We start from the raw sequence: 21047 nt of genomic DNA, 5'->3' as shown, positions 1-21047 counted from the left end.
AGGCGAAGGTATAGTCTGATACTTGTGCTAAATAAAGTAAAGGGGCAAATGCTTTCCAAGCTTTCTGTCCAAATACAATAAATAAAAACTATCGATAAACTAAAAAAAATTAGTTGTTTTTCTCTTCTTAGCAGATTTATTGAAAACGAACGAGTGTAACATTTTTTTTACAGTTTTGTATTTCCTAGCTTACAATACGGCTTATATACAACACATTTACATAAAATGCAGGTTTAAAAGTTACTAAGCAAAAACAGGTCCTTTCTCCAATTCAGAACAAGTAACCCTTTCTGAAGTTGTTCTTGTTTACGGTCATCATTATTGAACTATTTAAATTATGCAAACTATGTCGATATATCAATACACTTTAGTTCTACAAATTTAAAAAAAAAACCAGCTAGGTTATTGGCAAAACGATATATGATATACTCAACTATAAAACAAATTAAATACAACTTAGTCAGCTCTTTTCCGCTAAGCTAGCGGGTTTTTTCAAATCGACAACATTTTCAGCATAGATCGGCCGTCCGTGTGAAGAAGAGTGTGGTGGTTCTTTCACACTATACAGGTTTGTCCGCTGCGCCAAGTTTCTTCGGAATAACAATGAACTGCCAGGAGCCGTTTTTTGAAACTGCAAAAAATTTTGTAACTTTCGAACGGAACGGATGTCAGTCTCAGCATTCGTATCTGAAGAACTTCTGTCATTGAAAGTGCAGTTTGCCAAACACAGTAATTGGATATGAACTCAACTGGTTCCGTATCGGAAATCCCCATATTTGCACGTGTAATGGAAACTTGCAATGATAAGGGTGATATAATGTGGGTTTAAGATCTTAGTGGATTGAAAGATGTCGGGGTCCTCGTCGGATTGCTGATGGGATGCGTGGTATATGATGTCGACAATGGCAAAAAGTGCACCTATGCTTAATAACATAAGCAAAATGTATCTCTTTTCAAATACTTAAGCACATGGTGTTAAACCTGATGCTGATCGCGGATGGCTTGAAAAATCACGCTTAGAAAAAGAAAATAATTTCGTGAGAAAACTTATGTGTTCGGCTTGAACAAATACAAATACATATTTATATGGTCGCAAAAGTCTACTTAACTAAGTGGCTTCTGACTCAAAATCAAAATTCTCTATGTATAAAAGTCATATGTGGATTTGGTTAACGCTTTCCCTTGTACAGAACTTACTAAACAAATTTAAGTCTTACTTAGCATTTTATTTATGTCGTTATGTCTCGTTAGTTTTACCACCAGAGTTGTAGAGAATTTCACTTAAGTCTATACATATGTTGGATACAAAAATGCAAAATTTTTTACTTAGATTGAAATTTTATTCAACATAAATTTCAACCAATTCTAAAACTCATTAAAATGTAATTGGCCAGTAATAGACTTTTAAAGGCACAATTTTAATTCCATATTTATATATGTTATTCAATATCATGTGTAAGTGAATTTTCATTCTACATCGAACCAATTGGATTGGGGTGGGGTACTTGGAACAACTAAAGGCTAAATACACCTTTAAAACAGACTAACATAAAGTGTCTATTTTAATCAAATTTTCGAGAATATTTATATTGCAATACATTCGAAAGCATTTTTCAGGATTGTTTCTGGATACTTTCCAGAATCAATTTACAGAAAGCGTGCTATTGATTACTTCTACAGATGAGGAAGTGAAAACTGAACAGAAGCGCAATAAAACACCTGAAATGCTTTGCGCTTCTATGTCCGTGATTTGCTTTTCGTTAGTACCGTTTGTTTAAAACACTTACGATTTTGTCCTTCTTACTATGGCGATCAAAAATATAGCCTCAGGCAATGTAAGAATATGTACACATATGGTTTGGATTTTGTTTCACATATTAGTACAATGTATCTGTATGTATGTTAGAAAAAAGGTATGTATGTATTTAAAAAATATATGTATGTATATTCCCAGTTTAAAAAAAGAACATTTTAAAATTAAAAAATATAACTGTAAAATGTTCTCGAAATTCTGCGGAGACTGTGTGTAGACAATACAGGGTTCGGCTTGTACCCGAAAAATATAAAAATATATTAAAAATGTATGAATGTAAAATGTTATTGTGTTTTAGATTGCTTTGGGCAATTTAGGTCTGTAGAAATCAAGAGGTTATAATAGAAGACATCGCCCTGAAATGGTTTATATACATCTGTCATCTCTTCAAAGGCGTCACCAGGCCATCAGCCAGGGGCGAGAGATAGTAGAATTCATCTTCCAACACTAGAAACTCTTAGTGAAAGCACCTATCAAGCTTATGTATGGGAAGCAGATCGATAGAATTGGAGGCAGATTGACTAAGAGAATAAGAACAGTACAAAGTGTAAATAAACAACGTGAAGTTACGCGATAGGCAGCAAATTATGAATTTTCTTGAACATTCCTTTTAGGCCCAGCCCTACCCTGGCGACGACCTTGCATCGCTTTTACTGCGGTTTTACTGTTTTTTTTAGTTACACTTTTACGTTTTATAAACTAATGTAGATCGGATGCTATAACGATATACTGGAAAAAAGACAAATAATAAAACGAAAACAACAAATTTTTTAAAGAGTTCACTCGTCCTTTTTTTCTATGTCTCTTAAATCTGCTGGCTTAGTCTCAACTTTGTAGCTTTTATAGTTCCTGAGAGTGAGGCGTTTATACAGATTGACGAAAAGGATATAACAGCTAGTGATACTGATAAAGATTACACGTGCTCATCATCAGAGTGATTTGTATTTCTATCGTTACTATAATCTTACCTAGTGTGTTTCAGACATCAGTCTTAAATTCTAATAATTTGTAAATTGAAGAGCTCCGACTAAATTAAGTGATTACAAATTTAGGAATTCATTTATTTTTATTTATTTATGATTCCTTTTGTGAAATTTTAGGTCACGGTGCGCATGCTAAAGTGTTGCGAAACGTCGGTTTTAGGTACTTATTAGTCTAACTATGGAGCATTGCATGTGGGCAGTTTTATGAAATCACTGCCTAAAATAAAAAGATAATATGAAATATATTACTTTACAGTTCCAATCAACCCAGTAATGTTTAAATGCGGAGGTAGTTCAGGATAGTGATACGTGCACAAACTAGTGCGCAGACTCTCCTGAAACTTACCGTCGTTGGCAAAAGTTTTCGATTTAACGACATTATGAGAAAAGACGAAAAAGCTTTTCTCTCTGGCAGAGTTCATCGAATCAAACGCGGCCGCAAAACCTTGTTAGTCAGTATTGAATACAATTTTCAAGAAAACAGACGTTCTAAAAATTTCGGTATCTAGTGTGCTTCGTGTTCTCCCAGCTCGTTAAAAACATATACATATAGCTTTTTAAATACTTTTGTAAGCGTTTTTGAACAAACATTTATCAGATCTCCTGAAGTTAAAAATATTGTTATTATTCGCACTTGAAAAGTACACATCAAGTATAGGTATCAAATTGGATTTAATATACATATGTACACACTTATGTATTTTTGTATATATATATTCATATATTTATATAAGTATACGTATCTATAATAGTGTATAATTCTCCTGATACAATTCTGGGTCAACACAGATTCTAAAATGTACATCAATTTATACATATACATATATTTGATCTTTGTATGGTCTCTTACTGTGTATATGCCAAATAATATTAAATACTTTTTAGCGCGTTTAACGATTGCAATTGTTATATATATTATATATATATTCACACGCTTTACATATGTCTTAAAAGGACATTTATACAACATCAGTATGTACCCAATTATGTGCCTTTGTTCAGTTACACGGTAAATATAAAAATATGACATTAAAGAATTTTGTAACTAAATACATACATATAACCAATTACTCTTGATATGTACAGAAAATTTGAAACATACTTATATACTTGCGAGTTGTGATAAATGCTTTAATTTTAATTTTTTTAAAAGTGTTTGATTTTAAAAAAGTGTTTCACATACCGGAAACCGTCCCTCCCAGTCCGAAAAATGGCTTTAGTAATACATTTTTGAAGGCCTCATGCAAATTGTCTATTTAATTCGCATAAATAGTCCGTGTTTATATTATTTAATAAAAGAGTATTATTTGCAACAAGTCATTTATAAGACCCTGAAATATCCTTGCTAAAAGGGGTGGGGCGTTTTACCATTAAGCTCATCAAAAAAAAGCTTCAACGCATGAAACCTGCAAAGGATACATACCTATATACATATGTATGTATGTACGCATATATATAACTGCGTCCCAGATACATTCTCATAATCAGGATTTTCTCTTTTACGAAATTAACCAAAAACACCTGTCGCTTTATTTAATTGATTGAAATATCGCATTTCATATTTCTTCTTTAAAATTAATATAATAATGTTAGGATAATAAAAAATTTCATGTTTAATGTTGTCTGCCACAAATTCTAAACTTTTCGTAACATTTGACTTGACAATATTATACTATAAGTACGTTATTTTAAAATTTCGTTGTTAATCCCTACACTTTTAAGGGGCTACATATGCCTTTTCCAGGGAAACACTTTATTTTCATGATAATTGGGTCTAGTTTAAAAAAAAAAACAAACAAAAACAACATGCCAAAATGACCGCTGTACCGGATATGGCAAAAAAAACTCACGGAGAGGTATAAAACAAGAGAAACGTAACAGTACAGCTTATCGACTATTTATCAAATGGACAGAAATATCAAAAATAAAATAACAAAAAAATAATAATGAAACAAAAAAAAAAGAAACATTTTGTAAATGTGTTGGAAAAATTAAAATGAAAGATTTCCAGACTGAAAAAATAAATGATTTAAAAAAAAAAATGTGCGTTACAGTTTTAGGCGGCTTGTATGTCTGGTTCTCAAACAAACAAACTTGTAACGCTGTTATTTTTGGTACTATACTAACTGGAAAGTTGAGATGAGCATGAACTTCATGTTACTACGGCTAAAAAGTGGCCCTAACACGAAAAAAATTATTTTAATTTTGTATTTCTTTACTTAAAAAGTAATATAGGTTAATAGTAATGATTGATGCTGCACACTAGCTTCGTTGAAAAGTATGTAACTTGTAGGACGTCGCGTTTCCGAACGTTTAAGTTATTTATAGTCTTGGACAGGATCAATAGCCGAGTCGAATTGTCATGTCCTCCAATCTGTATAAACTCCACGATCTTAGGAACTATAAAAGCTAGAAAGTTATGATGATCAGCCACGTCCTTTTTTTTAAATTTTCGTTGATTTTTTAAAAAAAAATTTTGGAATTGTTTTGCGAATTTTAATCGGTACGCCAAAAAAATGTTTAATTTTCTCGTTCACACTTCCACTAGCTGAGTAACAGTTTTCTGATAGTCGAGAAACATTACTATAGCGGTTTCTTTTGTTTTATTTCTGCAATGGAAACGTATTTTTTTCAGGGCGATAGGTTAATTTGATATTGAAAACGCCACTGAGAAGGTGATATGCACATCGATGTAAGGCCCGTTTACACTGCACTAAAAGCGGAGCTATGGATTTACATATGTATGTAGACGTCTTTTCTATTTTAATGTGTGCATGGACAAAAGATAAGTGTAGTTTTGTCAAGGAGTTGAACCCTTTGTTTAATAATCGAGTTTTTATTACATTTTATCGACAATCGAATGTCATGTCATCTCTAGGTAATAACAAGGTATTAGATGCGACATTTCAGTAAAGATATTAATAATTTTTCAGACATTTTTCAATTTGCGCCCCGCGCATGTTGTTTCTTCCGAAGTATTGTGTTTTATGTTTTGTCACATGAACAAACCTCAACCACCAAAATCTTCAAAATGGAGGTCGAGATTTCTAGTCTAGTGTTTCTTTAAGAGAAATCACTTGAATTACTAACTCAATAAGAAACCTGCGGCTGTTTAAAATAACATAAACCTTATATTAATAAAAACCATTTAAATTATGAAAAACTATATGTAGATAGCAGGTTTTTTTTGCTTCGATTCCACTGAATAATATAGAATTTTAAATTTAGAATAGTGAGACATGCTTTAATTTTTTCGATATGTGTTTCAATGACTGGAGCTTCATGCCTAATCTTATACAGAAAAGAAAGCAAGTTCATTCTATGATGGGCGGGGGATTCTCAAATACATGCAGTACCTCTTTGGATACCATAGAACCAACACTGCCTCTAAAATTTGTTCCAGTTAGTGCATAACAAAATATTTAGAGAAGGCCATATTTAGGTACAACAAACACTTCTGTATGTATTTATATACATTGTAAGTAATTTTTGGTGTGCTTAAAACTGACATTTATCTTATATTGAAAAATCATTTAGAAATCAAGAAATATAACTCCTGGAAAGTGAAACCTGTAGAGCAGTTTAAGATCTTTAGTCGCAATAGATTTTCTTAAGTGTGCCATCGCGATGGCTGCACCAGCAGCCTGTACGCGTTTTTCGGACAATTACGACATCAAAGAAGAGTTGGGAAAGTAAGTTTAACAAACTCAAGGTTAATAAATTTATTATAATAACCAGTCTTTTAATATTTCAGAGGAGCATTCTCAATTGTGAAAAGATGTGTCCAAAAGTCAACTGGCTTTGAATTTGCTGCAAAAATTATAAATACAAAAAAATTAACTGCCAGAGGTAAGGCTTTCTGTGTTCTATGTAGGTTAAAAATCACATATGGTATGTATGTATGAATGCTATGCACAACTAAGTGAGGAAACTAAGTGATAAGTAAGGGAATTCAACAACAGTTCTGTCTCCAATCGTAATGTATTATTTATTGTCATAAAACTATTATTCTAAAGATAAAAAAGGAAGGTTAAATCAAATAGATAGACAAAAAATAGTAGCCTAAATCAAATAACAATAAGTTTTAAGTAGTTGGTAATAGTCCATAAGTATGTGTAAAGCCGCGAAATTATATTAATAAAAATATGAGATATGAAGATATGCATGCAAGCAGGAATGTTGAATGGATGCTGTAGCAGCAGAATTTATTACATTAACAATAAGTAAGGAAATAAAAAGTTACCAAAAAGTTTTTAGTTTAGTTTAGTTTCTTAGTTTCCTTTTAGTCTACGAATTAGAGTATAGTAAAAGGGTATATTTTCCTTAAAAAGTGTGTAACAGGCAGATGGAAGCGTTTCCGGCTATATAAAGTATATAGGTATATTCTTGAGCCATGTCCGTGTGTATGTATGAACGTCGAGATCTCAGAAACTATATAAGCTAGAAGGTTCAGATTCAGCATACAGTTTCTAGAGACGAAGACGCAGCGCAAGTTGGTTGACCCGTGTTGCCAGATGGGCCAAGCGCATTGATATTGAAAAATGTGTTGATATTTTATCACATTTGTATTAGTCTTCAAAATTTATATCGATTTGCACAAACAACATTTTTTTGACACGCCCAGTCTGACGCCCTAAAACCGCTCAAAACTGCCACGCCCACATTTTTGAAAAATTGTTGGATATATTTTTATGTTATTAGTCGCTTAAATTTCCATCGATTTGCTAAAACAAACTAAAGCCGCCGTATCGGTCAGGTCCACATATTGGAACAATTTGTAATCTTTTTCTTATTTAATTTCCCAATATTTATCGATATCCTAGAAAAGTGATGAAATTTTACGTTCGCATTCACACTAGCTGAGTAACGGGTATCTGATAGTCGGGGAACTCGACCATAGCATTCCCTCTTGTTTTAAATTGTATTCTAATAATAGAATTCTAGCACGTCGATTGACATCTGTTTATTAAAAAAATACCAGGTACACATTTGCGAATACGTTAAGCAGAGTACGTATATTAACATAGTTTAATGGCAACAATTTCAATCTTGCGCTGCTTTCACGTAATTGTCCATGTAGTTTCTGAGGTCACAACCTTCATACAGACTGACAGGACTATGTTTGTGGAATATATATATATATATATATATATATATTTTTTTTTTTTTTTCATGAAATCTGGTGTACCGTTAAAATTAAAAATACTTAATAAATCAAACATTTTGTCAAATGTGTAAGCTAAAGGAAAATTGTAAGTTACAATTATTTAGCATCCATTTGCCGCTGACTATGCCCTTTTTTCAACGGTGGTATAGATGTGAACTGTGATATTCAAAGGCTTCAGTCATATCGTGTGACTTAAAAAGTTTTCCTGTCAAATTTACTTTCTTTTTGCTAAATACGCTTTTGGAAGGGACCAATGCATTATTTTTGTGAAATATCTTCGCGGTCCCTATCTAATGTGTATTACTTGTCAAATATTTTGAACGACGTAATATATTTTGCTATTGAACGCTCATAAATTTAAATAATAAAGTCGACCATTATTTTTTCTGAGCAGTTGGAGGAAAATTAAAATGACATAAAAGAATTTGTAGCCTCGTTGTTCTTGATTATAAATTGTATTCTTTAGTGTTTTTTTGATATTTATATAAATACTAAAATCCGTGGTTTGCCGAAGCTTTCTTATTAGATGTAAAATATTTAAAAGTTTCGAATACAATAATAGCTCTTCATAGAGTAGTGTACTGACACACAGGACAGAGGGTTATGTTTACTAGCCACCAGATATGTAAATATAAAAATGACATAAAAATCTATTTTTTCCATGTTCTGAAGGGGTAACACCTCAAAAACTTCTATAGTAATTGAGGGGTATTTATTGGTGTTGTGCTAGATGTCGATTTAATGAATTATTTCAGCCAAGACGTGGTCAAAATAATTTTTGAATAGCAATATTTGGCAAGCGTGTAATTAAAAAAAAATATTATTAAATCATTTTTAAGAAGTTTGAGCATGACAGCCTGGACAAATTTTGGACTTTAGAGGGAACCATTTGCTTGCTCGCCAGTGTTGCTAAAATAAAAACCTTTTATAAGAAAAGATGCTCATATATATATATATATATATATAATTTTTTATGCTTTTAGACTTTCAAAAACTGGAACGTGAAGCAAGGATCTGCAGAAAGTTACACCATCCCAATATAGGTATGCAACGTGTCCCATGTTAATATAATTTACTCACTTATTCTTCAAAGATTATACGTTTTTTTGAAGATGAATGATCTAAATAAAAGTAGACGAACATGGCCTAATACAATTTTGAACATAATAAAAAAATTACACTTATTTTGGGGGCAAAAACGGTTTCTAATAGCGGAATCCTACTCTACATAACTACATCTACTATACATAATTATATACATTAGTGTAATATTCAATCACGGTGTAGACTCACGCAGTTGTAATGTCTTGCATTGTCATGCTGATAAAGCATGTTTTGACGTCCACGGTAACACAACGAAGAAAATAAGAAAAGAGATACCTGAGTTTAGTAAATATATCAAGCCGCATATGCAAGCAACATTCCATTCCCTACTCTCCAATAACAAATAATTCTTACAAGAAATTCGTTAATTATATTATAATAATTACAAAACTTTTACTAAAAACTTACAATGCATTTATTTACACGGAGAATTCAAATCTAGAAACTTCACTTCTCCAGCATCACCGACAAAATGTATTTTATAAACATGTATTTTAAAGCCTTTCAGGCTTATAATCTTTGCCATCCTTAAAAAAACATTAAATAAATGTATAAAACTAATAAATTGATTGATAATAAATTAATATGTACAATTTCAGTGCGGCTACATGACAGTATACAGGAGGAGAACTATCACTACCTTGTTTTTGATCTGTAAGCATTAATCTGCATAAGGACTCCTTACCAAATATTTTCATTGCCTATGCTCAACAATGTTTTAAAAATATGAGTTTTTAACAAATGCTTGCAAATGTTGCAAGGACTCGACTATTGTTTATTGAGATTCATACTTCATCCTTTTCCCTCCGATCGTTCATATGAATCAAATCTTTTAGCTGCAATATAATATTTTTTAATATTAATAATTGGTTTTCTGCTGTCGCAACTTAAAAATACATTAAATTTAAATTAAGCTTCAATCGAAAAATTTGACTATGCCTACATACATTTGCAGTGTAACCGGTGGTGAACTTTTTGAAGATATCGTTGCACGCGAATTTTATTCAGAAGCTGATGCATCACATTGTATTCAACAAATATTGGAATCGGTAAATCACTGCCACCAAAATGGTGTGGTGCATCGAGATCTGAAACCAGAGAATTTACTATTAGCTAGTAAGGCAAAGGGTGCAGCAGTGAAACTCGCTGACTTTGGTCTAGCCATTGAAGTTCAAGGCGATCATCAGGCTTGGTTTGGATTTGCTGGCACCCCAGGATATCTGTCTCCTGAGGTATTGAAAAAGGAGCCCTATGGCAAATCGGTAGACATATGGGCATGTGGTAAGCAATTATAATTATTGTAACATATGCATGCCAAACGGCAGTCGTGTTACACAATCCAATAACAATTTTATTTTTCCTCAGGAGTTATTCTTTACATACTTCTTGTCGGTTATCCACCCTTTTGGGATGAAGATCAGCACCGACTGTACTCGCAGATAAAAGCAGGAGCTTATGATGTACGGAAACTAGAAACTAGAAAATTTATCACGATTAATTATCTTTAAATATGATTTTATTTTAGTATCCGTCTCCAGAATGGGATACGGTTACTCCAGAAGCTAAAAATCTTATTAATCAAATGCTAACAGTTAATCCAAATAAACGAATAACTGCAGCTGAGGCTTTAAAACATCCGTGGATTTGTGTAAGTGCAGATAAATTTTTTCTTAATTTTACATAAAGATAATGAAAAAACATTGTTACAGCAACGAGAACGTGTGGCTTCCGTTGTGCATCGCCAAGAAACCGTAGACTGTCTCAAGAAATTTAATGCGCGGCGCAAGCTAAAAGGAGCCATTCTTACGACAATGTTGGCTACCAGAAATTTTTCGAGTACGTAACTTAAATTAATCTTGACGACATGAATATACTTGGCGTCAACACAAAAATATACAAAAAGGACAATAGAGACGCTAAAGTCAATTTCCTTGACAATCATATACCCGTTATTCAGCTTGTGGGATTAATATAAATATATTTCATTTCGTATAAAAATATCCATAACTCGTATAGTAAAAAGGTACACTAGATTCGTTGAAAAGTATGTGACAGGCAGATTGAAGAATTTCCGAGCATAAGCAGTATACTTTTCTCGATCAGGATCAATAGCCGAGTCGATCTGGCTCTGTCCGTCCACAAAACTGTCACGCCAAAACTTTTGAAAAATGTGTAGATATTTTTTACATTTGTATTTGTCATGTAAATTTCTATCGATTTGCATAAAAAATTGAGATCTCGACGTTCATACGGACAGACGGATATGGCCCGATCTACTTGACTATTGATCCTGATCAAGAATTTATACACTTTATATAGTCGGAAACGAATCCTCCTGCCAGATACATACTTTTCAACGAATCTAGTATACCCTTTTACTCTACGAGTAACGGGTATAATAATTATTTAACTAAAGTGTTCTTAATTTACAGGCAGAAGTATGATAACTAAAAAAGGTGAAGGATCACAGGTCAAAGAATCAACCGATTCATCTAGCACTACTCTTGAGGACGATGATATAAAAGGTAAGTAAATAAAATATGTATTTAACATTCATTTATAGTTACCAAATTAGATCAGAATTCAAAATCAACCACTAGAGCTTTAGAGCAAGACACTACTGGGTTTTTAGTGTAAAGTCTAGTGAACATTAGAAGAGTTTGTATTAACTTTTTTTCTTTTAATTTGTGTATGGTAGCTTTCATTTGAAGATTGTTTTTATCATATTCTGTAAATTGGTGTCCCCATTCATCAATATATATGTGCTTTTATATATTTACACTATTGTTTATCTTTACTTGTTTTATGGCAACATATGCTGCATATATATTATTATTATTACATTTTAACAAATCAATAAAAATTGAATCATTCTTTTTAAAGAAATCCCTTAAATTTCCTCAATATTACGAAAACCACGTAGTTTCCCTAGAAACTAGAGGAAATAACCAGTTTTAATACATTAATTGTAATCCTAATACTTAAATGTATTGTTAAAATAATTATATCGAATTTTTAAATTGGTGTTAGTGTTGTATTTTTTGCACGTCTTCGCTTAGACATACATATACAGAATAATAAAATCAATAGAAAATTTTGCACTTTTATATTGTATAAGAATTTGAAAAATAAACGATATGATTTTATTTAAAAATATCCTGAAGCACATTTATATTTTTGTACATGTAAAGTCTTCATTCTGTTATACACATAAAAATTAATCTAGCTTTCACGCTTTCGAATAACATAATTTAATTACGATCTGAATTATACCTTTATAGACGGCTTGTAAAAATGTACAACTCAGTAAGCTATACCATATAAAGTTTTTATATATTTTATCAGTATCAACAGCCGAGTCGATAGAGCCCTGTCAGTCCGTTCGTTTCTACGGAAACTAGACTGTCAGTTTCAAAGCTATATGCATGATATATGATTTTCTATTCAAGGTAGGATATAAGTCAGAACTTGCCTTATCGGATCATATAGCTGCCATAGAAAGGGGCAAAAACGCAGACCTACATTGGAAATACGCATTCGAAAAAATAAAAAGTAAAATGTTTTTTCAACAGTGGGGTCCTATATCTTCATATCTTTACTTTAGGTTTTTCTTCGGTGCAAATGCGTATTAATCAATCCATTTTTTCCGCCTTCATCGTTATAATTTTTTTATTTAATGTAACAAAATGTACCTTCGTTTAGATCTTAAGTGTTATAATTCGGTAAAAGAGTTTTTTTTTCAAAAATCTTAAAAGTGCAACGGTATATATGAAAGCATCAGCTTGCTTAATTGGTTCCTTTCCTGTTTTTTATATAACATCGAATTATTATACCCGTTACTCGGAGAGTAAAAGGGTATACTAGATTCATTGAAAAGTATGTAACAGGCAGAAGGAAGCGTTTCCGGCCATATAAAGTATATATTATTGATCAGGATCAATAGCCAAGTCAATCTGGCCTTGCCCGTCTGTCCGCCTGTCCGTATGTTCTTCGAGATCTCAGGAACTATTAAAGCTGGAAGGCTGAGATTCAGTATACAGATTCTGGAGACATAGAAGCAGGGCAAGTTCATTGACCCATGTTGCCACATGGGCCACGCCCACACTTGTGTTGATATTTCTTTACATATTTATTGGTCTTTTCATTTTCTATCGATTTGCAAAATAAAACATTTTTGAACAATTTAAAAATTTTTTCTTTTTATTCCCCAATATCTATCGATATCCTAGAAATATGATGACATTTCGCGATCGCATTCACACTATCTGAGTAACCGGTATCTGATAGTCGGGGAATTCGACTATAGCATCTCTCTTGTGTATAACTTATTTCATGTATTTTACACTAAAAACAAAAATGTTGCTTAGCATCGAATAGAATATTAAAACTTGACCAGATAGTATCGCCTGTTGTTGGCAAGAGTATAACTTAAAGTGGAAGGGAATAAGAGTGAAAAGAGCTCTTAGCGTGTGGAGCTTACTATGAAGCGATTTAATTGAAATCAAACAGCAGAATCTTAAAACTTCCCCCCGACTTATTTTTGGTAAACCGTCTACTTTAGCTAACGCATAAACGTATTATAAGCTTCCCATATGACCGTTAAAAGACATAATTTGTATACTATTTGAAAAGAAGAAATTATTGTTAAAAATATATTGAAAATGGTCTAAGTACTGGTATTTCTAAAAAAGGAGAAAATAAGAAATTATAGCTAAAATTACGGTTTGAGAATTTTATTAAAAAACAGGTTGTAATTATTTGTGTGATGCTGAAGTTGTCGGTATAAAAATATTATATTACAAATATTTTAGAGTTGAAGCAACTAGTAAAAAACCAAGTTTAGAGTTTTTATTTCAAAGATAATTTTATGAAGATATTATATTCTAAAACACCTCGGTAAAATGGGAATTATTATAAATCATTAAAGATGCATAGAAATATCGACTTCTCAAACTTACAAATCATTTCAACATACAGACCTCCTTTTTATGTATATCCGGTAAAATATAAATATTTGTTGACTAGAACTCAACTCACCAAACAATCGACAAATTAAAAATTGTTATATATTTCGCAGAGCGAAATATAGAAATAGAAATAGAGAGCCTATTAGGCTCTCAGAAAATACAATAGATAAATAACATATGTAATTGAATTGATATGAATTGTAAAAAAGTTATCCCGCCCTATTTTTGCCTTTTTTTAACGCCATTTACATTTATTTAAACCATTAACATTAGGAATTTCAAATGCATATTTTGAATTAATTTTAAGTTACAGCTAAACTTCTTTGCATTAACTCAATAAGAGGTGTATGATTTAAACTAAATCACAAAAACAAACACATCTCATTATTTTAACGTAGAGAAAATATTGGAAAAATTCCATTTTCAAAAATGACATTTTTGTACATTTTTTTTTCCTAGAAGATAAAAAAGGAACCGTTGATCGCAGTACTACAGTCGTATCAAAAGAGCCTGAAGGTAAATGCTAACCTGAATTTTGGATTATTTGATAAAACACAATTTTTTCTTTTTATATTTGTAATTAAAATATTTATTTATTCATCCAATTATTCTATGAGAAATCAGTACTTAAGTATTTGTTAGTATAAAGTGTGGGGGGTATAAAATAATTTATAAAACTAATTAATCAAAGAATAAATCAGCTTAGAATATATCGCAAAATAGTATCATACATTGCTCCAGCGTGACATTACTTTCGCAGTTTATGCACTTTTTGTCAATTATAAACAGACTAAATCATATTTAAAGGATTGGTAAATATTTCCATTTCTTATATTGGTTTTTATTTCAGCTTTGAATCTTCTGCATTTGGATTGAGACTTCAATGCAACAATATATTTAATATTATTAACCTAATTTTGTCGTTACTACAAACATTTTTTTTCAAAAAGGGTAAATTTAATACAAGATAACAGATATTGAAAGTTATTTTTATAACTAACTATAACTAAACAGGCAAAGGAAGCTTTTCCGACCATATAAAGGAACTATAAAAGCTAGAAGGTTGCGATTAATAATACTAGAGAATCTGTGCAAATTTGTTGACCCAAGTTGCCACGCCTATTCTAACGCCCGCAAGTTGCCAAAAACTGCCACGCCCACACTTTTGAAAAATGTTTCGATTTTTCCTCCTTTATTGTTTGTCCTGACAATTTCTATCAGCATACCAAAAACAGTTTTTAAATTTTTTCTTATTTCATTTCCCAATATGTATCGAAGCCCCAAAAACATTATTACTCGACTATAGCATTCTCTCTTGTTGATTTTAAGAACACGGAAAAATTTTAATTTAGAAGCCAACTCTCATTGCTATGACATGATTGGCTTGGTTACGCTGTTCTGGAGGAAATAGCTCTAAAGGTTTGATTTTAATAAAATCCCTGGAAAATTGATTTGAAAGGAAACAAATTCCTATTGTAAGTGATTTTGGAAAATAAAAGCATATTTTTTTAACACAACAAATTAAGTAAATTGTATCTTCAAATTTATAAAAGCCCTTGTAACACATTGTCTACGTATGGCAACACTAAATCATCAGCAGAACTAGTTTACAGATGTGCTCCATTGGGGCCCCAAAGCCCCAAAAACATCCAAAACTGCCACGCCCACATTTTTGGATATTTTTTCATAATTTTATTAGTCTTGTAAATTTCTATAGATTTGCCAAACAAATTTTTGCCACGCCGACATTTTTGAGAAATGATTTCATTTTTTGTGGATTAAATCACTGTTTTGCGAATTTCTATCGATATGCCGAAAACATTTTGTTCACTGACGCATAAAAGCAGACCAAATATATCCCGTCCACACCTTAGAGCACTAAAATTAATTTTTTCCACCAATTTCTACCGATATTCTTTTATAATGTTAAAAATTGTCGGTCCCATTTGGACTAGCTAAGTAACGGGTAGTTGACTATAGCGTTTCTTGTTTTCTCAAAAAATACATATTTTGAAGATTCTTAAGGTTTTTAATATTTCAATTAACTTGACGACCTGATATCGGGAGATTTTGATCAAATGAAATAATATCTCGCCAGATAAATAGTGTACACACATTTAGAAAACTTGACCACATATATTTCCTTCACTGCGTTGCAAGCTTCTGACTGAAATCAATATAGGCATTGGAAGGGTATAAAAAAACGCTGTTCTCCAGTTCCTCTGCTGTCAGTTACTCAGCTACTACAAGTGAGTGAAGAAAGCATATTTATAATAAATATTTAAAAAATATATTAAAAAAATTAATTATAATAATATAATAATAATATAATAATAATATAATAATAATATAATAATAATATAATAATAATATAATAATAAAACATAATAAAATAAAATCAAATTGCTTCTGAGTGTGCGCGACATTTTTAGGCTTTTTGTAAGCGTTTAGGTAGCGGAAATCTGGTACACCTGTTTTCTCTACACATCGTAAGCATAACATATATTTTCAACCCAAATAATAAACATTTCCTTTATTTATTTAAGAAAAAAAAAACTTATACCCAATAAAAACAAGAAACAAAAACAAACAAGAAAAATTTTTTATATAAATAAAATATATATGGTCTTAAATGTCTCCATTACTGTGTTGAAAACTTCTGTCCATTTGCAAGGGTTTGAAAAGAATTTTATTTTAAAGAAGAGAGAATCCTATATATAAGAAACTTACTATTAGATAGTTACTGGAAGCCCAAAAATTGTGGTGAAAGGTGTGAAAGTTTTGGACGAACGGACGGACTATAGACGTTAGAAGGGCGTGGCCAAAAAGTTTTTGGTTTACTGGTAGAAATGGTCAAGACAAACTATAAAATGAAGAAAAATCAAAACATTGGTGAAAAGTGTGGGCCTGGAAGTTGTGCCGGCTTGTGGGCGTGGCAAAAAGTTTATTGGCAAACTGGTAGCCAAGACCAATTAAATAGTATCAAAACATTTTTTTATAGTGTGGGTGTGCTATTTTTGGACTGCGTCTACGTCTGTGGAATCTGATTGCCTGATCTAAACTTTCTAGATTTTATACTTCCTGAGATATCGACCTTAACAAGGATGGACAGACAGACGGACGGAAAGACATGGTTAGATCGACTTAGTCCTGATCAATGTGGTCGGAAACTCTTCCTTCTATGCGATGCATTCTTTTTAACGCATCTAGTATACTCTCCTCTACACTACGAGAAACGAGTATAATTATATGTAGTTATTTACACATAAAGTTTATATACTTAAAAGTTTATATTCCAAAGTAAGAATAATGGTCTGACTTGAACAAGTATCGGCTACTTACCAGAAAGATTTTAGCTTTAAGGGCGTTTGTAGGCATGCTTGTTGCCTAAATGGCAAAACCTCTTAAGCCCAGGTATCATTCTCTTATTTTGTTGGGTATATGTAATTGGAAAGTTTGATTGTATTTCTATGCAATGCATAAATGCATTTTATTTAACTCGAGCCTTTTAAATATTTAAAAAATTAAAGTGAATTTAAAGCTTTATTACGTCTTGTTCCATATTGCATATTAAATGCTAAATCGGGTCTTTTTTTTGTTGAAGAATGGGTATATCCATCAAATTAAACTGGAGCTATGTATAAATTAAATGTTTATTCACAAAAACACTTACAGTTCGTAGACTTTTTATTGCATATTTCTAACCATTTCTATTCTTATTGCATCACAAAATGCATTTTTTTATTTTCTATTTTATTTAAAACATTTCCAATTTGTATAAAACATTGATTTTTATACAAATAAAAAATGTGCGTTTTAGATATAAGGATACTTTGTCCTGCAAAAACGTATCATCAAAATATAGGAAACTCGCAGTGCTCTTCAGGTATGTATGAATACCAAATAATGAGTTCCAAAATCAAAGAATTGTAAGCTTAACGTAACATCACATTTTATGACGGTGGTAGGAGCAGTGTGAAGTTAATGTTATCAGATCCAAATAAATTTAAATATTGTGTTGTCCTGTTGTTGTTGTAAGAAAGAAAATGTACATCTGTTTTCAATTCAGAAAGCACTTACAAAATCCAACAAAATCTGAGCATAAGGAAGAGAGAATGATATGGTCGAGTTCCCCGACTATTAGATACCCGTTACACAGCTGGAAGTGTAGACGCCAAAATTCAATATTTCTTGGAATATCGGCAGAAAATGGGTACAAAAATTATAAAATGAAACAAATTTAAAAACTATGAATAAGCGTGGACGTGACAGGTTTCGGGTGGTTTGTGTGCGTTAGAGTGCATGGGAAATTTTGTTTGGGCCCAAACGATAAAAATATGAAAAAATGTCAAATATTCAAAAATGTGGCCGGAGCAGTTTTGGGCTTTAGTATAGGCGTGGCAACATTAGAAACAAACATTAGCTTTAATAGTTCCTGAGATAGAGGCGTTCATACGGGTAGACAGACGGACATGGCCAGTTCGACTCGGCTATCAGAAATATATATTATTCAGCCTGTTATACTTTTCAACGAATCGTAAATTGTAATTTATTATCGCTTGCTTGTATAAATAAGTGCATGCCAACCATATTTCACCCATATGCAACGCCTTTATATTTAAGATGAGAAATTTATAACATGTACAAACAAAAAGTAATCACTGGAAAACAAACTTTATGTGTGTTTTGTTAACACTAACGTTTCATTCGATTTTTTTTTGTGTTACACCTACCCGGATCCTATTTTGGGAGTTTCCTGGCCCTATAGATATATTTGAACATTTTTGGTATGAATCAAGAGAAATCGATATAGTTCAGATTTTGTGGGAATGTAGGCTTTGTAGTGGGCGAATAAAAAAATGTTGGCATATCGGTAGAAATTGGTAAGACAAATTTGTGGGCGTGCAATAATATCAACTTTCTAGCTGTTATAGATCCTTAGATCGAGGCGTTAATACAGACAGACAAACGGACATGGCCAAGTCGACTCGGCTAGTGATCAAGATTATATGGTCGGAATCGCTTTCTTTTACCTGTTACGTACTTTTTAACGAATCTATTATACGACAATGCAACTATTGTTTTACTTTGGGTGGAACGGAAAATACTAGAAAAAACCATAATAATAAGAAATGTATTTTATATATTTATGTCAGCCCTATTATAAAAGCAAAATATGGATAAAACATAGATTTACAAATGTTTATATTATTAATTTACAATGTTAAAAAATAAATAAAACTAATAACATTTTTACCAACAAAGCAGCTAGACGACAAGAAATAATAAAGATAACTGAACAGTTGATTGAAGCAATTAACAGTGGCGACTTTGATGGATACACGTAAGTCAAAAGTGATTAAAAAAAGTACACACATAAATAAAGTAAAGGATCGATAAATAAAATGTAAATAGGTACAATAAAAAGTTACTTACAAAAAAAAAACGTTTAAACAAAACCCCGCAAAGGTACATACATATACCAAATTTCTGTTTTAAAAAGATATCTAGAAAGTAAGGTAATTGATATTGGATATAATATGTCGCAAAACTCAAACTTAGCCATTCCAATTTATATTTAATTGTTTCCCAGTCATTTCATTTGGGCTTAGTTTTTTTATTTCATACAATGTTTTTTATACCCTTGCAGAGGGTATATTGATTTCGGTGAGATGTTTAAAACGAAGTAAAGAAGACACTTGGGTCCTTATAAAGTGACATGATCGACTCAGCTAATGATCCAGAAAACGCCTCCTTCGTTGCACACTTTCTGAAAAAATATATATATTTTAGATATACGAGTAACGGTTACTAATATGAATATCAGTAATTTATTGAAGAAATCCTTTGGTATTTTGTACCGAAATAAATATAACTTGTACTACCAATAGTACCGGGACTTAGGACTGAAGTAAATTATAAATTAATCTATATTTTTTGCATAACTTCTTAGCAAAATATGTGATCCGCATCTAACTGCCTTTGAACCGGAAGCACTGGGCAACCTTGTAGAAGGAATTGATTTTCACAAATTTTATTTTGAAAATGGTAAGTTCGATAGGGCATTTTTCGCAGAATCTTGGCTATTCAAATCTTATTCCAGTTCTTGGTAAAAACTGCAAAGCTATAAACACAACCATTTTAAATCCTCATGTGCACTTACTTGGTGAAGAAGCCGCTTGCATTGCCTATGTCAGACTTACGCAGTACATTGATAAGTAAGTTCCTGATAAAATAGAAACAATATCCATAAAAACTTATTTATTACGCAGGCAAGGACATGCACATACCCATCAGTCCGAGGAGACGCGAGTCTGGCACAAACGCGATAACAAATGGCAGAATGTTCACTTTCATCGAAGTGCATCTGCCAAAATAAGCGGAGCAACTACATTCGATTTTATACCCCAAAAATAGTGGGCATTAATCAATTGAATATAAACTGTCTTTATGCACACGTCAATGAAAGTGCTACATTTATTTTTAGAGAATACAATAGTTTATTGCAAATAAAGATGCTAGTGCAAATTTTATTATTTTATTTACATTTTAAAGATAAATAATGCTATCTAAAGCATATATCACATTTTAGATATCACATTGAACCACATTTACTTGAGAAATTAAAGTAGCAAACACAAATATAAAAAATACAATCATATTGGTACATCAAATATTTGTTGTAAGTGTCGTGTACCAATTGTAAGCTTAAACGTTCTCAACGAAAAAATCAAGTTTATTATTTATCTATTAATAATATTAAAATGAAATTGACATCTTTCTATCTATTGGAACAAATAAAATAAATTCCAAGAACTTTAATGACGTCTCAAAACATTGCAAACAATTTAGAACCCTTGAATCATCTACTTGGATACGAACAACATTTGGTTTGCGAAGTCCGCTTATTCTCGTTCTTAAAATAAATACACACATATAAAGTTTAATAATACGTGCGAGTACATGCGTTTACAAATTACTGAAGTTAGCACTATCAATATATATATAACTGT

At 31.7% G+C, this 21047-nt stretch overlaps 1 protein-coding gene and 1 long non-coding RNA gene across 22 annotated transcripts; one reads left to right on the top strand and one right to left on the bottom strand.

Annotated features, from left to right (window-relative positions):
• Nucleotides 1-109: 109 nt before the first annotated feature.
• On the bottom strand, nt 110-3255 carry LOC116801937. Its single transcript, XR_004362313.1, has 2 exons — nt 3143-3255; nt 110-3013 (listed from the first exon to the last, which is right to left on the bottom strand). It is a non-coding gene; the product is annotated as an uncharacterized LOC116801937 (long non-coding RNA).
• Nucleotides 3256-3276: 21 nt separating this feature from the next.
• Nucleotides 3277-20853, top strand: LOC6620107 (calcium/calmodulin-dependent protein kinase type II alpha chain). Of its 21 annotated transcripts, none has more exons than XM_032724000.1 (17): nt 3439-3454; nt 6097-6274; nt 6334-6488; nt 6551-6645; nt 8947-9006; nt 9667-9721; nt 10023-10348; nt 10433-10527; nt 10593-10715; nt 10777-10903; nt 11500-11592; nt 14494-14550; nt 17855-17920; nt 19300-19378; nt 19988-20082; nt 20138-20252; nt 20307-20853. In XM_032724000.1, exons 3-17 carry the CDS (start codon nt 6424-6426, stop codon nt 20449-20451), a joined length of 1596 nt encoding a protein of 531 aa, XP_032579891.1. In that variant the 5' UTR covers nt 3439-3454; nt 6097-6274; nt 6334-6423; the 3' UTR covers nt 20452-20853. The 21 variants fall into 21 exon arrangements, with proteins under 21 accessions (XP_032579893.1, XP_032579894.1, XP_032579891.1 ...); XM_032723997.1 differs by lacking the exon at nt 3439-3454 and adding an exon at nt 5582-5674 and having other exon boundaries at nt 5730-6274; XM_032723998.1 differs by lacking the exon at nt 3439-3454 and adding an exon at nt 5705-5833.
• The last annotated feature ends 194 nt before the right edge of the window (nt 20854-21047 follow it).

This window comes from Drosophila sechellia, chromosome 4, assembly GCF_004382195.2.
Source record: "Drosophila sechellia strain sech25 chromosome 4, ASM438219v1, whole genome shotgun sequence".
NCBI classification, from domain to species: domain Eukaryota; kingdom Metazoa; phylum Arthropoda; class Insecta; order Diptera; family Drosophilidae; genus Drosophila; species Drosophila sechellia.
This window is presented reverse-complemented; position numbering and strand designations above follow the sequence as displayed.

Bases quoted from the DNA above. Each gene is read 5' to 3' on its own strand.
- LOC6620107 (XM_032724000.1), top strand. From the start codon at position 6,424: ATGGCTGCACCAGCAGCCTGTACGCGTTTTTCGGACAATTACGACATC. The intron at 10,349-10,432 runs GTAAGCAATTAT...ATTTTTCCTCAG, and splicing joins GGTAGACATATGGGCATGTG to GAGTTATTCTTTACATACTT. The intron at 14,551-17,854 runs GTAAATGCTAAC...TGTGCGTTTTAG, and splicing joins CGTATCAAAAGAGCCTGAAG to ATATAAGGATACTTTGTCCT.